The sequence below is a fragment of the Ambystoma mexicanum genome, chromosome 1p (assembly GCF_040938575.1).
Source record: "Ambystoma mexicanum isolate Mex_15411 chromosome 1p, UKY_AmexF1_1, whole genome shotgun sequence".
Taxonomy (NCBI): domain Eukaryota; kingdom Metazoa; phylum Chordata; class Amphibia; order Caudata; family Ambystomatidae; genus Ambystoma; species Ambystoma mexicanum.
In genome coordinates this window covers 980,642,072-980,656,350 of record NC_090921.1, presented here as the reverse complement: position 1 = coordinate 980,656,350, position 14,279 = coordinate 980,642,072, and the positions used below count along the sequence as shown (strand labels likewise).

At 45.3% G+C, this 14,279-nt stretch overlaps 1 protein-coding gene across 1 annotated transcript in view; it reads right to left on the bottom strand.

Annotated features, from left to right (window-relative positions):
- KATNB1 (katanin regulatory subunit B1) overlaps window positions 1-14,279 on the bottom strand; it is a 944,775-nt gene that overhangs the window by 921,342 nt on the left and 9,154 nt on the right. Inside the window, exon 2 of the mRNA XM_069654285.1 lies at window positions 4,077-4,368. Coding sequence (XP_069510386.1) covers window positions 4,077-4,116 — 40 coding nt within the window. The 5' untranslated portion in view covers window positions 4,117-4,368. The remainder of the gene's footprint in view (window positions 1-4,076; window positions 4,369-14,279) is intronic.

The window sequence follows — 14,279 nt, the reverse complement described above, 5'->3', positions numbered from 1 at the left end:
TTGCACGCAATGTTAGTAATCTGTGGAAAAAGTAGAACGCGTGCCAACAAATCCTCACACAGCCGTACGCATAAGGAACCCGCTCACTACGTAGGATATTATACAATTCACACGCACCCCTCTCTCGCACCGCAAACATTTCATAGCCTCACGCTCGCAACGGCTCAAAAATCCACATGCTTCAATACACGTGCATTTAAATTATTCCGAGCTCGCGCCCAACTTCAGGCGAGGCACCGCACACTTAAAACACATGTGCTTTTAATTAAAAAGACCCGCGCTGTGCACATTGTTTATTACGAACTCCGCGTCTTGCCGATGCATTTAAAGAGGAAAGGCTCAGAGCTTTGCCATTGCACCAAAGAGTCAGCTCCCAAGCGCAAACGTTGAGTACACAATGACTTCCTCACTAAATCTAACTGAGTTAAATTATTTCGGAAGTCTCAAGCCATGTAATCACATAGTTTGCTTTCCTGGAAAAAGAGTGAATTGCCCTGGGCAGCATGCTTGCTTTAACCTTCTTACTAAAATGTACATGAATTGCTTCTATTTACAGTAGATTGAAGCTGTAGCTGCCGACAACATTCTTCTCAGTTTACACTTTTTTAAATATAGATTCAGCTTCTTATATTTTTAAACTGCCAATGAACAACTAGTTAAACTTCCTCTGATTTCTTGGTATACAAAATGTAACGCTCCCACCTGCAGTCTTCAGAAAACGATTTCCTCAGCTACTGCTGACTTCTTACTTCAGATGCTTTCTCTGGTCTCTGGGTAGGCCTTAAATTAAGGAAAACCTTAACATACAACCGGCCACTGAGGTTCTAGGGAATGAAAGGCAGTTATAGAATCCTGCACACTAGCCAAGGACCCAAACCATTGTCCTCCCAGCCAATACGATAAGCTCAGCATTCCACCATCTTAACTTGGAAAACCTACTCTTAAAGAAACAGCCTCCAATCCTGTGAACCACTACAGGCCTTTTCCAGCCCCCACACCTCCTGAAGGCCCTCCTGCAGTAGGTTCCATTGAACATCCTAGTAGCTAGCCAACAGTGTAGTATTGTTGGCTATGCGTGTGGAGTATGCTGCAGCAGTAGTCACCCTTTTCCCCAGTGCATACAGCTTTTTACAATCTTTACCAGGCAGTGCCTTCATCTGTGGACAAAGGGACACCTGCCCTCTTCCTCTTTGTCGTAACCACCAACTAATCCGGAATGGCATTCCCCCTAATGTAATGGGGGTCAGTAGGGGAAGGCGAAACAGCTTTTCCGTTTGTGGATTAACCGTCCTGGTTTGAGCGGGCGTTAACAACGAAGAAGCAGGGTGCCTTTTTATATAATTTAACAATGGGCTAGCCTGGCTAGCAGGAGGCTTTTCTTTGAGAATGTCCTCCACAAAGTCTGAATCTGGCGCTGTCTCCCGTGTGATAATTTGGAAGTGCTGCGCTGCCTTCTTTAAGATAGTGTTAAACACCATCTGGTTGTCAACAGGTGAAGCCTGATGGACTGGTGGGGAGGGAGGGGAGTCCATACACAAGGCGTTGGGTTCCGAAGTTGTGATCGAGGGGAAGACACTTATTGCACCGGCGGTGCTGGTCTTTACACAGCAATTCTGCCTTACAGGAAGGACAAAATCTAAAACGGTTTCCTGTCCTTAGCTCAGGATTGCAAAGTTGACGACAAAACCAAAGGAACAAAGAGAAGGGGAAAGGAAAGACATTCTCGAAAGAATATAACACCCCCAAGCCCCACTCTCCCTACTGTCTAGGCTGGCCAGAAGGCCTGGCCACGTAGTCGGCGACGCCGACCAGAGCCCCAGACGTCGAAGTTCAGTCCTCAGCAGTGGTACTGGAATCAGCCATCGAACAGGGTGAGGATGATTGAAAGAAACTACCGGTGGTCGGTAAATATAACAATATTGCAATTTTTTGAACGAGCTGCGCATTAAGGCCACAAGCTAGCTGGGAGGAAAAAAAACAATCTGAGGGACCTCGATGCATGAGGTATTTTGGGTACACTACACGTCACGTTAGGGATAGTTTTACAGGCATGCCCATGTCGACGTCCCCTTTTGCTACTCGAAAGACACGATGCAATACTCTGTAGTTACCCCTAGATGTCAGACTATACGCATAGCACGTGATTTTTAAAAAATCAGATATGCAAAATGTAATACTTAACTGAAGCTAGCATTACACACCTCCTTTTCACATATGGTGGTCCACATTGCTGCCATCAAAGACCTCCTCAAATCTACCTCCCATTTCTCCCTTACTTTGTCAATTGCTTCAGCTCTTTTGGCCTTACGTGCCGACTCTCATAAAGCCTGGTCTGCCAAAGCCATATTTACTGGGTGTAGCATATCTAAGATTTCTTTAAGTTTTGCCAGGATGTAATACATTCACAGAATTGTTCTAGGTCAAAAAACATGCAGTTCAGCAATAGGCAACGTCCTGGCTCAAAAGGGAATCTGCCTAGGAGTCCAAGGTTAAGTACAGGTTTGGAAACAAATAGCCAAAATATGTTCTCCTTTCAGCAGTTGCACTCACATTCAGGTAAGTATGCGTGGTATAACTGTTATAAAGAGGGTGTGGGAGATATGATAAAGGGGCCATTCAGAAACTGAATAGTGGCCCAAACACTGACAGAAGAGTCCACAGAACAGCTACTCACAGCAATAACACTGATTAAAAGGTATTGGGCCTCATTAAAAATTTAGTGGTACACAAAACCTGCATTACCGTTCCCGCTGCTTTGTCTACCAGAATTACAGGCAGATTACAAGTGGCAGGTAGAGTTGTTAATCCCCATTCCCTGGCGTCAGTAATACTGGCTGTGCTTTGCTGGTCGGGTGGCTGACCTGCCTCCAGCTCTTGAGTCTCTCAAGTCAGCAAGAGGAGCAAGTAGCAGAAGATGAGAATGCAGTGCATGCGAACTATGAATGAACCAAGTAAGGATAAGAAAGGTGGGTGGGTGGGGGTATCTAGAAGATAGGCTGGGTGAAGCAATATAGATAACAGAAGCAAGCCCAGCAAGCGAAGACGAGTTTGACCAGGGAGTAGGATGGTGGGAGGCAAATGCCACTAAAAGCAGAGCAGTGTGCAGGAATATGGTCATGAGTATGAGTGATCTGGGAAGGTTAAAGTAAGCAAGGGAGTCAGGTGGGGTGGAGAAGCGCAGCATGGATGGGAGCAGAATAGGGAAGAAGGCCGAGCAGGCTGGGAATGTGAGCAGGTAGAGAAGGATAAGCAGGACAGGGTGGATGGAGCATGCAGCAGATGCACAAAGCACTGCTAAAACATGGGCACTTTTCTCTTTTATTCATTGTGCTCAAAGTACTGCTTATTCCGGGAAGAAAGCGGATCAGCCAAAATATAACAGTGAGATTTCCATCCTTCTGAGATGAATCGGGAAAGCTCAGAGTACTGCTCTGGTAAAATTGAGTATTAAGAGAAGGGACATTGAGCAGTCACTGCAAACACTGGAACTTGACACTGTATGGCTTTTCAGTACACTCAGCCTAGAAGCAAAAGTAACCAACAACCATATGCGCATCCACTAGCCCGGAGCATTTTATGGGCCCAATGCACTCTTATCTTTTAAATAGCAGAAAGTGACATCTACAGAGTCCGGCATTCATGTTGTTGCCCGCCTATAGGAAACATTGGGACGGTGTATGGATGGGGGAAATCCCAAAACCCTCCCACTATCCAGCTTTGTATCTCGGCTCGGACAGAATGACATTTACAAATGAAATATTAACATCATAAAGACTGAAAAGCAAGCATTAACATAGCTTAAAGTTGATAACAGGAAATCGGAGCACTTCCGGAAATGACATATGCATTAGAGACCCAAACGTTTCGGAAATAATGTATTGTGACTTTGTTTGGAAATCCAATCTACCACGATTCCGTTATGATCTTTTGTTAACATAGCCACAGGTTCATGTCTTCGATTCTGCCAAGGACATATCATTCCAAGTTACAGTTTCAGTATCCACTTGCCCTCCTGCCACACCACCACATTTACCACACAAAGAAATGAAAAGTTTCAAATGAAACTAAACACTCACGCAGCTTCCAGGCAGTCTTGGTGGCAGCAGCGGCCGACATGTTGCTGCCCTGAATCTCTTTAGGCAACAAACAGATATCCAAAGTGGATTCTTCCCATACACCAGGGACAGCTGGCTATCTGTAGAGCCGAGTTCCAAGGCAGAAAGGGGCTTTACCCCCCACTCCTTCACAACAGCCTTTGAAACACTCCGGAGCTTTATGGGTATGATGGTAATGCCTATATAAGCACAGTTCCCTTTGTTTCACACCAAAGTTGACCTCCAATGTCTTAGTCCGTGGGGTCTGTTGATGCTGAAAAAAAAAGGAAAAGAGGGTGTTCAATCGTAGAAGGAACTTCCTAAATCTGTAGGGTGCGAACAAAATCAGTAAGGAAGTAATACATAAAATCTGACAAAAGACAATATAATCAGTAGACTCTAGGATCAATTGCCTGGAGAGATCGGAGACCGACAGAAGGCAGAATAGAGGACTGCAGGTAACAAAAAGCATCAAGCATGCTTCTCTATATGGTTTATTTGGAATATAAAACCGAAAAGGATTGCATTGGCGAGCATTCAATGGAAACAGTAAGACAGCATTTTTTGAAGAAAAGATTCTTTTATGTAGGGTAGCGATTGACCTAGAAAGTAACATTAAGTGTTATATCCTAGGAACTCTAAATTCATGCCTCAGGTGGCTCAACCCTTAGTTTGACCCGATGTATAATTTAGTAATTTGCCCTGCGCTGCATAAGGATCAGATTGCTACATCTGCCTTTTTTTTATCCGGGGTTTGTAAAATGTGATATTGCCCTGTATGAGTTCACCATAATATTTGGCAGTAATCAGGATGAATTTGGTGTTACTCATCTCTTTAACACCATTATTATAGTTATGGCTCATTTTAAAAATTTCAAAGCAGAGGATGCACAGATCGCTGCCAGAGGCGTCTCTGTGGACTAATGCACTTGTTTTCCTTAAAATAGGGTGGCAAAAACGAAATTGTGTAATTATAGAGGGGGGAATTTAAAATTGTGATGCCTTGTCCCCTGGGAAAAGAACCTCAACATTTTAAAAAACTATTAGGAAAAAGTAAACAATGTGCCAATACAATTTTATAAGCAAACCAATATGCAATTAATCCAGAGTATTTATTGGGAATATTAACAAGGATTTATAATGGGCACCTGGTTAACCACCCCCAAAATAGGATGCAAGGTCCCGGAGATTCACAGATGGTACTGTGAAATCCTGTGTGTGCACCATTGCCTCCTGTCCATTTGGGAGACCCGGGTGCAAATTGCTGCTGGAACCACCCAGCCCACTTGGGGAACAGAAAAGTTGAAAGTTCACAGAGAAAATTAAGTGACGACAAAAGACATGTGGAAGCCGAGCAAGGGCCCTGAATCCAGTGACACAAACGGAAAGCATTTCCTCTGGGAACCCTCTCCTCTTTGCAGGAGGGTGGGGCGGGTATGTGTTTGGGGGAGGGGAGTGAAGTGCATGAGCCCAGCCCAGTTGACGCAACACCCTTTCTCTTCAAGGGACCCAAGTTTGACGTTTTGCATAAAAGCAAAGAGAATTATTGGAACATAAGAAAACCCACAATGTTATATATGAAATAGGTCTGTGATAGTGAGTCTGCAAGAAACCCTTTTGAGGAGGCAATGGAAGTTCTTTTCTCTGCTCTTTTAATTTGTCACAATACTCATCCTAACAAAAAATGTCTGTAAATTGCAAGACACATGTACCAATTAGGACAGCTTGTGAACAGGATGGAAGGCTTCGGCCGTTTCTGCGCGGAGTGCATACATTAAAACAGTCTCGCATTGCCAAGTATCCTTAGTGTATTACACACTTTTCTCCACTTACCATTCGGCCAAATTACATTTTGCCACGTTTTTAACCATTTTTGCTGCCGCAAAATAGATAGATTTTGGGTTAGGCATATAGAAAGGGTGGGCGAGGGATTGTGCCGGGGAACTCTTCTCCCCCTGTTTGTACCAAACAAACACATTTGGTGAAATGAAACTGACAAAAAAGTGAGGAAACCTCATAGACCTGAAGCGCTGGCTGCTTAAGGTGCTTGGCTCGGGAAAAGATCTTGGAGTTTTTTGTACTAGTCAAAGATCTTGCCAGAGCGGTGACCTGACTTTTTACAGACCATTTTCAACCCTGCCTGAATCCAAACTGGTGACGAAGATGACATGGTGCGAGCCGCTGAGGGCAGTCTCCCCCACCACCGGACCCTTGCAGTAATCACTTGGGACAGTTAGGAGTAGGGTCCGTTGCAGTGTCCTGGCATTCTGGCTTGGTCAGGAAGGGAGGTGTGGTGCAGGCTCCCTGAAGGTTTAATCTCCCAACTTGCTATGTGCGCTCAGCCCTTGCTGCCTTCACTGGCTGTGCAACGTACTAGCTGGGTAGGAACACCGACTGTGGGGGGAGGGTGGTTGGAAGTGCGGGGGGCTGCCTGTTGAAGTGTAGTAGTTATAAGGGTGCAGAAGTAAGGCTCAGCCACAATGGTGGCATGTTTTGAATAAAGACTTAATAAATAAGAAAAGGTTGGAAAAAGGCCTTTCTATCCCTAAAGCTAAAAGGGGCTTCCCCGTCTCAAAGAAAACTAGTGTAATTGCCAGGTAGTCCGAAACTAAGAAAAAGTGTCACCCTTGTGTCCCGAAACCTGCTACTGTTCCTAACACTAATGATCTGAGATAACTGTGAAAGGGTGATCTTTTCTTGGTGATTTCAAGCAACCGCAACAATTCCCATGTTCACTGGTATTAAAAAGTGATACAAAAATAGAAATGTTTCAAATTTAGGGTTGTGCTCCTTTCCCCTAGACTACTTCTTATCCCAAAGTCTTGGATAACTCACGAGGAACATTCTCTCAACTTCACATTCTTATGTCCTAGGAGCTGGGTTACTAAGCATAGGACTTCTTTCACTAGCGACCGGGGTCTTGACCCGCTTTATCTCAGTTTCATGTGGGTGCGGGTCCCAGACTCGCACTGTATTGGGTTGGTTCACTCTCCTGCCAAGTATACAAATGTCTCTCATTCGCTTTAGGGTCCCAGACCCTCACTTTTGGGTGTGGCTCCCAGACAAGCACCATTCTGTTGTATCCGCTTGGTTTACTCTCCTGCAAAGTATACAACTGTCTCTCATGCACTTTAGGGTCCCAGACCCCTTCTCTTTGATACCTGAACTCACCTTGTTGCTTCCCCGGACCTCTCAGAGCTCCTGAGCAACCTGCATACCTGTTTGCTTCCTTCTTGATGGTCGGGATTCCATGCCATTGTTCCCGGCGGGGGGAGTGGCAACCCCTCAGTCAATGCAAGGTAAGTGTTAGGGAGATTTCTCACACAAGTCCTTAACTCCCTCTACCTTAGAGCCCTCCAGCTCTTTTTGCTATATTTTGGGGCTTTGAACTTTTCATTTTCAATGCGTTTTACTGTTGTGTTCTTTGGTTATGGAGTTTTTAAAACAAACTCCATGGCATCATCTTTTAGTGTGTGTCACACGGCACCTTTAGTGCAGTGACACAGGGTTGTCTTTTCAGACTTCCCACTTTGAACTCAATTTTCTGGGACTGACTACTGTCTCCCAGAACATGTAAAGTTGCCATCGACTTTACTAGTCTTTTTAAATTCACAGATCCAGTACACCCTATCTTCCAATAGAGTACAGGAGGGGTTAATAGTTATCCCCTTTTGTCCGATTCTCATGAAACATTCGTATGTTCCCTTTTCTCTAAGATTTGGCTCGTGGCAATGGTATCTACCCTTTTTATTCTACCACAGACTATGAAAATAGCCTTTGGTACCATTTGAGGCTATGGTGGTAGCCTCGAACTCAAACCCGGTAATCCACTTTTATTTTAACTTGGTTCCGATCGAGGTCTTTTGCCATATCTTTTTGTAAAGGTCTTTCTAGTATTTTACTCTGTGCGCCAAACCAGGTTTGGTTCCTTTGTTCGCAGTCCTTTGGCGGGCTTCTGCACAGAAGCCCTCCTTAGGTGCCCGGGTGTTTGGGTGCACAGGAGGTGAGGGAGGGGTTTGAGGCCCCCTGCACAGGGTCTCCTTGGAGACCCAAGTCACACTCTTGTTTGATTGGCTAGGTAGCGGCCCTGCCAGGACAGCCACCCTGCTGTGTGATTGACAGTCAGGCTGTGTGAATGAGGGATTTGGTGCATAAAAAGCCCGTCTCTGGGACTGGAAGGCAGAGTCGCCACTGGAACGAGAGAACCAAAGGAAGGAGACTGCTGCAACAACTGGAAACCCCGGTGAAGCCCTGCTGCAGGTCCGAATTGCCTGAAATTTCAAACGACAGAGAAGACCTTCTAGGAGACTTCTTCCCTTGAGCCTGGTGGGGCCAACCAGCTCACAAAGCCCCTGGACCTCCTCTCCAGACTGGTCGAATTTGCTGTGGAGTGCTGCAGGAAACCAGATAGCCAGTGGGAGAGAGTCCATTCGTGCTTTTAAGGCGCGCACCTTTTATTTGTTGCTTTGCTCTGCTGTTGGCCTCTTCTCTGGGCAGTGCAGGAACCTCCAGATGTCCTCCTTCTGGTTGCCTCGACTGAAGCTCCCGGAACAGTGACACTGCAGAAACTGCCAGGAACAACTGCCTCAGCTAGAGCCTTCTTCATCTTTAAGGTAATGTGCAAAATTCGGCCGTTCTCTCCATCCGGCCAGGGTGAAAGTGTTTGAAAGCGAAGGCTTGTCCTTCTCTTCCTTTTCGTGTAACTTTTCTTCCGACCAACTTCGTTTTTGAACTCTTGGCAAAGACTTAACCGCATACTACTGAGAACTGTGTGATCCTCTGCAAAGACTCTGAACCATTGACTTTGGCCCAGGCCTATTGACTTGAATTCCAGTTCTTGTAGCCTTTTCTAGATTGCCCTGCCTATAACTTGTTGGTGCTATTGATTTTGGATAACCTTATCTTTCCTCCCTTTTAAATTGCTGGAGTGCCATTTTGCTCACACTTCACTTTGAGCTTAACTTGTCCAGAATCGATTGGGTGTTGTTGTAGTATATTAAGACTGTGATTTTCTAATGCTTTATGATAGTGAACTGTTTTATAAATGATGGTGTAAATAATTGTATATTCTTTTACTCAGAAACCTTGAATCAGTGTTTGTTTGAACGATAGTGATTGTTGTCCTTTGTGTAAACTCTTGTACTGCTCACTTTACTCTTGAGATAAGTCTGGCTGCTCAGCCATCGCTACCACTTTACTGTGCAGTACAGGCTTGTACCAAAGGTGAAATTGTACTTACATTTGTAGTCTTAATTGTGTGCAGTGTTCCCAAAGGGTACTGCATACGATTCTGCCCAACAGTAGCGATATTTTGCATTTTAGCTTAATTGTACAAGGTAGCCTTACCTTGCTTTTAGCCTAATTGTGTAAGGTAGCATACTCTGCATTTAGCCACCTGCACTAGTTTGCCATATTTTACATTGTAAGGTAGCAATATTTTGCATTTTAGCCTAATTGTGCAGGGTAGTCTGAACTTTGCATTTAGCCCAATTGTATAAAGAAGCCATATTCTGCATTTAGCCCAACTACATCATGTACTTAGATGTATAGTGGGAGCAGGAAACGTGTTGCAGTGGACATATTGTGAGAATTAGCCACGCGTCACATTCGGATAGATTTGTTGAGGATTGGCCATTTACCACACTTCGGTGGATCTGTGAAGATCTGCCATGCGTCACAGTTAGATAAAATTGTGAACATCTCCAAGCATATCACTAGATAGAATTGTAATGATTAGTCATGCGTACCACTAGATAGATTTGGGAAGATTAGTCATGCATCACATTAGATAGATTTGTGAAGATCAGCCATACGTCACACTTGGATAGATCTGTGAAGATTAGCCACCTAGGCGAACTTGAGGAAATCCCAATGTACTAACCACACTGCTCCTGCTTCCCTCTAACACACCTCCCATGTACTATACACGCTCCATTGGGCTAGGCAAAATACACACACACAAAATCAATAGCACTTGCATACTACAAATAATCCCAGGAACTGGACCTTACCCTTACGCATACAACATGCTAATGCGAACAAGCACAACCTTAAACACTAGCCAAACAACACATAAAACACAGACACACACCGAACATAACCATTCACATACCACAAACAACACAGGCATAGGACCTCACCCTTATGGATAAAACAAGGCAGTGCACACAATCAACCAATCTCCAACCCAACACACACAAAGCCACGTGAGCGCCTGGAGACTGCCCCTGGGTGGTAGCAGTGCACAGAATAAGTCAACATAACATAACTTATATGAGACAGATGGCCAAGTTGTTTACATGTCTCCATGGAAGAAGGGAAGTTCAATTACGGATTATACATTGTTATGGTTCCCCACTAAATCCAGAGTATATAAACGAAGTCTGTTTTTGTTTACCTATGACGAATCTATTAGGGAGGGTGAGGTAGTAATATCATGGGATGTCCAAAGCTAAATACATGAAAAGATATAGGATTATGTATTTTCTATAGCACCACAGTGCACAAGGTGTTTGCGCCAAGAGACTCACTTGCAAAAAGCAGAGGTGAACAAACTTGAGAAGAGATGGGTGTTAGGGGTGTTTTCCTAAAGTCCTACTGAAAGTAGGAATTTAGTAAGCTATCCCAGTGGTTTGTAGATCACCAAATCTTAGTATCGGTCTGTACTAGCCCAGGACCTTGGTAGAGTGGCAGAGCAGTCAGGCTTATCTTAAGAGGAAGATGTGAGCTGTAGGTAAGTACACATAATCTTAGCTAGGCAAGCACAACAAAGAAGCACTTATATATTTATTATATTTACACCAGAATCACTTTAAATACTTCTGACGTTTACTTTGGAACACTTAGGAATACTTGATAATACACTTCAAAGGGCACTTTCACTTTTGTGTTTGTTGCAGTTACATTTGTAGCAACGTAGAAAGGGAAAAGACAATGTTCTCATATTATCGGTTATTGCGCACTCATGCGGTTTGTACAGTAATACATTTACTCTGTAAACACATAAAGTAAAGTCACTTAAAGGGAGGAAAATGGTTAGTGTATCATGAGCTTAGTTCAAGGTTCTAGAGACTGTTTCTTCACCTAGTAAGTCTTTTAAGTCCAAAAACGCAAACCTAGTTAAAGGCAATTCGGAGAGGGATTGAAGTCTTGACAATCAGCAAATTTACGAAGAGTTCCTGTGGATTTTTTCCAGTGTCTAGAGTCGTTGAAGCAGCAAGTTAACAACTAACAAAGGAGACCTAAAAACAGACTTGAGAAGGGGACAAAAGCAGCGAGTTGGGTCAGAGGGGGTTGACCTGGACACCTCTATGTGTACTCCCACGCTCTGAAGTGACATTTTGGAATCAGGAAAGCAATATCTTTACCCCCACAGTACCTTAGGTTAGAACAAAATGTTTGTGGTGGGTGCTCCGCTATGTTGTAGCTCTGACCCAACCTCTGGATTCCTTGGTTTGGTGACTCAAGGCAGGACAATGGACGGGATCTCTCAGCAGTAGTCTCGTGGACGGACCTGTGGCACGACTTTTAGCAACTTCTTGGTTCACTCTGCGGTTCTGGCCCCTTTTCTGCAGCACCAACAAAAGACACGGATCGGCCGGTCAATCTTCTTCACTTCCTGCAGTCCCACACTCTGGTGAGTCGGGTCTGGGCGAGTTGGATCGGATCTCTGGAGTGTCCTTACAAGTTCAGATAAGATTTGGACGGATTCCGCCTTTCCACAACGATGCACTCGAAATGGGTAGCAGGTCTCCTGATATTGGGGTTCCGCAGCCCTGGAAACTCCTAGTACCTCGGGAGATGGCTTGTTTCAAAGTTAGTCTTGGGACTGGTTGTTCCCACCAGCCAAAGGGAAGGAGGCATCCTCTAGTGAGCTCCTCTGTCACACAGAAAACGGGGTCAGGACAGAAGTGGTCCCTTCAAAAGGTCGTCTTCTTCGGTTACTTCAGCTTCCAGTGGTCGACTTGCTTTTCACTCCAGAAGCCTCACCTTTTATGAAGTTCCAGCACACACTCCTCTGCAATCTCCCTCAGCATTTTACAGAAAGGGGTGTTTGGCTGTCCTATCAGGACAGCCAGACCCCCTGTGGGAGCTGGACCTATTCAGGCACTCTGGCAAACAAAGGACATGGCAGTGGAAAACTCCTCCCCTACTTCCTGCCTGCCCAGACACTCTGGAGCCTCGGCAGGGATACGTACAGGTTTCCCGCCAAAGGCCAAACACACACTGATCTCCCTCTCCCAGAAGGGTAGAAGAAGAGCTGACAAAGAACAACCATGCTAGTAATGGTGAAAAAAGAAGGGAGGCCCCAGGTTAGCACTTGGGTGCCTCTATAGTGCACTACTCAGGCTATGGACATAGCCTGCGGTATAGAAAATACACAATAGTTGGTAGAACACGTCTGAAAAGTCACAGTAGCAGAGAGAAGGGGGATACTAGGTATCCCTTTGGCACTCCACTGAAGGTGGTGTGTGCCAATCTCTCAGACTATAGAGTTCTGGGAGAGATACTAAGTCAATCCTTAAGTGCTGCAGTTACTTGAGGATATATAAAAAGAGTCTTAAAGGAAGGCCCTAATGGTCCCCAGTAACACTGCCCATAAGGTGCTGTGTGCTGCAGTAGTAAAAAACAGAGATGCCTTTAAGAGCTACGGAGCAGACATAGTCCAGTCCATAGTAGAGGTAGGATACAAAGAATAGAGTTCCAAAAGACAGAGCCCACAATAATGAATGAGAGGAAAAAGGCACCACTCATTCAGGGTTGAAAGAAAAGGGTCCAGAAGTCCAGCAAAAAGTGCTGGGGGTCTCACTATGGGATGAAGCATAAAAATGATAAATATCACTAACAATGGGGTAAGCGAGAACTATGGCACAAAATCTTCCAGCTACTCAAGGAGCCAAGACAGCAGCTCCACCACGCCACTCGCTACAGAATTCGGTACATTAACCGTCCTACACAATGGGCTGCAGCTGATCTATGCAGAAAAGCAGTGAGACACAGCCAACATGCTGGGGAGAGAAGAGGAAACCGCTGAAGTAGAGGCTGGCTGGTGAAGACAGGCAAGCGCTTTAATGGCAGCAGTGCAAGAAGGCCGGAGAAGCGACCGGACGACTGCGTGAGAGGCAGGAGGAGCCAGGATAGGCGAGGAACCCACACCAAAAGGCGACCCGATGTGCAGGACCCCGAGTGGCAACCGTGGGAAGAGCAGAGCTGAATAGGTCTCCACTGCCGGCACCCAGGTGAAGCATTGGAGTGAGCAGCAGCGGGCAGGACCACTGATTCACAAAGGCGAGAGGCGTGGGAAAGTGAAAAAAGGCTCGTCGGGTTGGAGAATGGAGCCGCCAAATCTAAACATAGTTGGGGTATTCTTTTTCCCAGTTACCGGCATGGGCTGCAGGGGAGGGCACCAAGCGCATGGGGAGTTCTACTGTCCTTCCCCCTCTGGCAAGGTGTTGAAATGAGCATTAGACTGCAGAAAGCTGATAAGCGGTGCAGGGTATATGGGTGAATGTGTCTAAATAATCATATCAATCTTCCTTGGTGGCTGTAAGGAATTGAATGGCATGAGCAGGGAACTCTGTACAAGCACAGTGGCCACAACAGTGGAAGCGGCGGATCAGTCTTACACAAACGGCAACATCAAGTTCACCGAAAGCAGGCTATCATTCTATCCTGATTTTGGCACGTAAACGCAGAAGTGGAGAAGATCGAAGAAGCTAAAAGGCGGCTGTGAGAAAGGAACGTACGTTACCCCCTGGATAATTGCACATAGACATGGGAGGTAAATGTCAATTTGTTTACAATCCCAAAACAGCTAAATGTTATACTGAAACTATGTCTTATAGTGGGGAAACAGCTGCTTGTAGAGGCGACAAGTGGCTGTTGAATAACAAGTACCTAGATTCTTTTTCTTTGATCCTGAATTGGGCAGAGTGCCGCATTGGCTTATTCTAGCCAGAAGGGTCGCTGACTCTTGGCGTGTCTTCCCGCTCAGGAGGTTGGGTGGAGGCTAGGAGCGGACTCCATCATGGTGGTTAATAGACTAGTTCATATCTTGATTGCTACTGTATATGGGACTGGGAAGGGTACCTATGAGCTGGGAAATTATCATGTTCATATTGTGGCAACCTCAATTGGAGGTTAGCAGGCTGCACAGTTGGGGCGGCTGAACATGGGTCGATTACA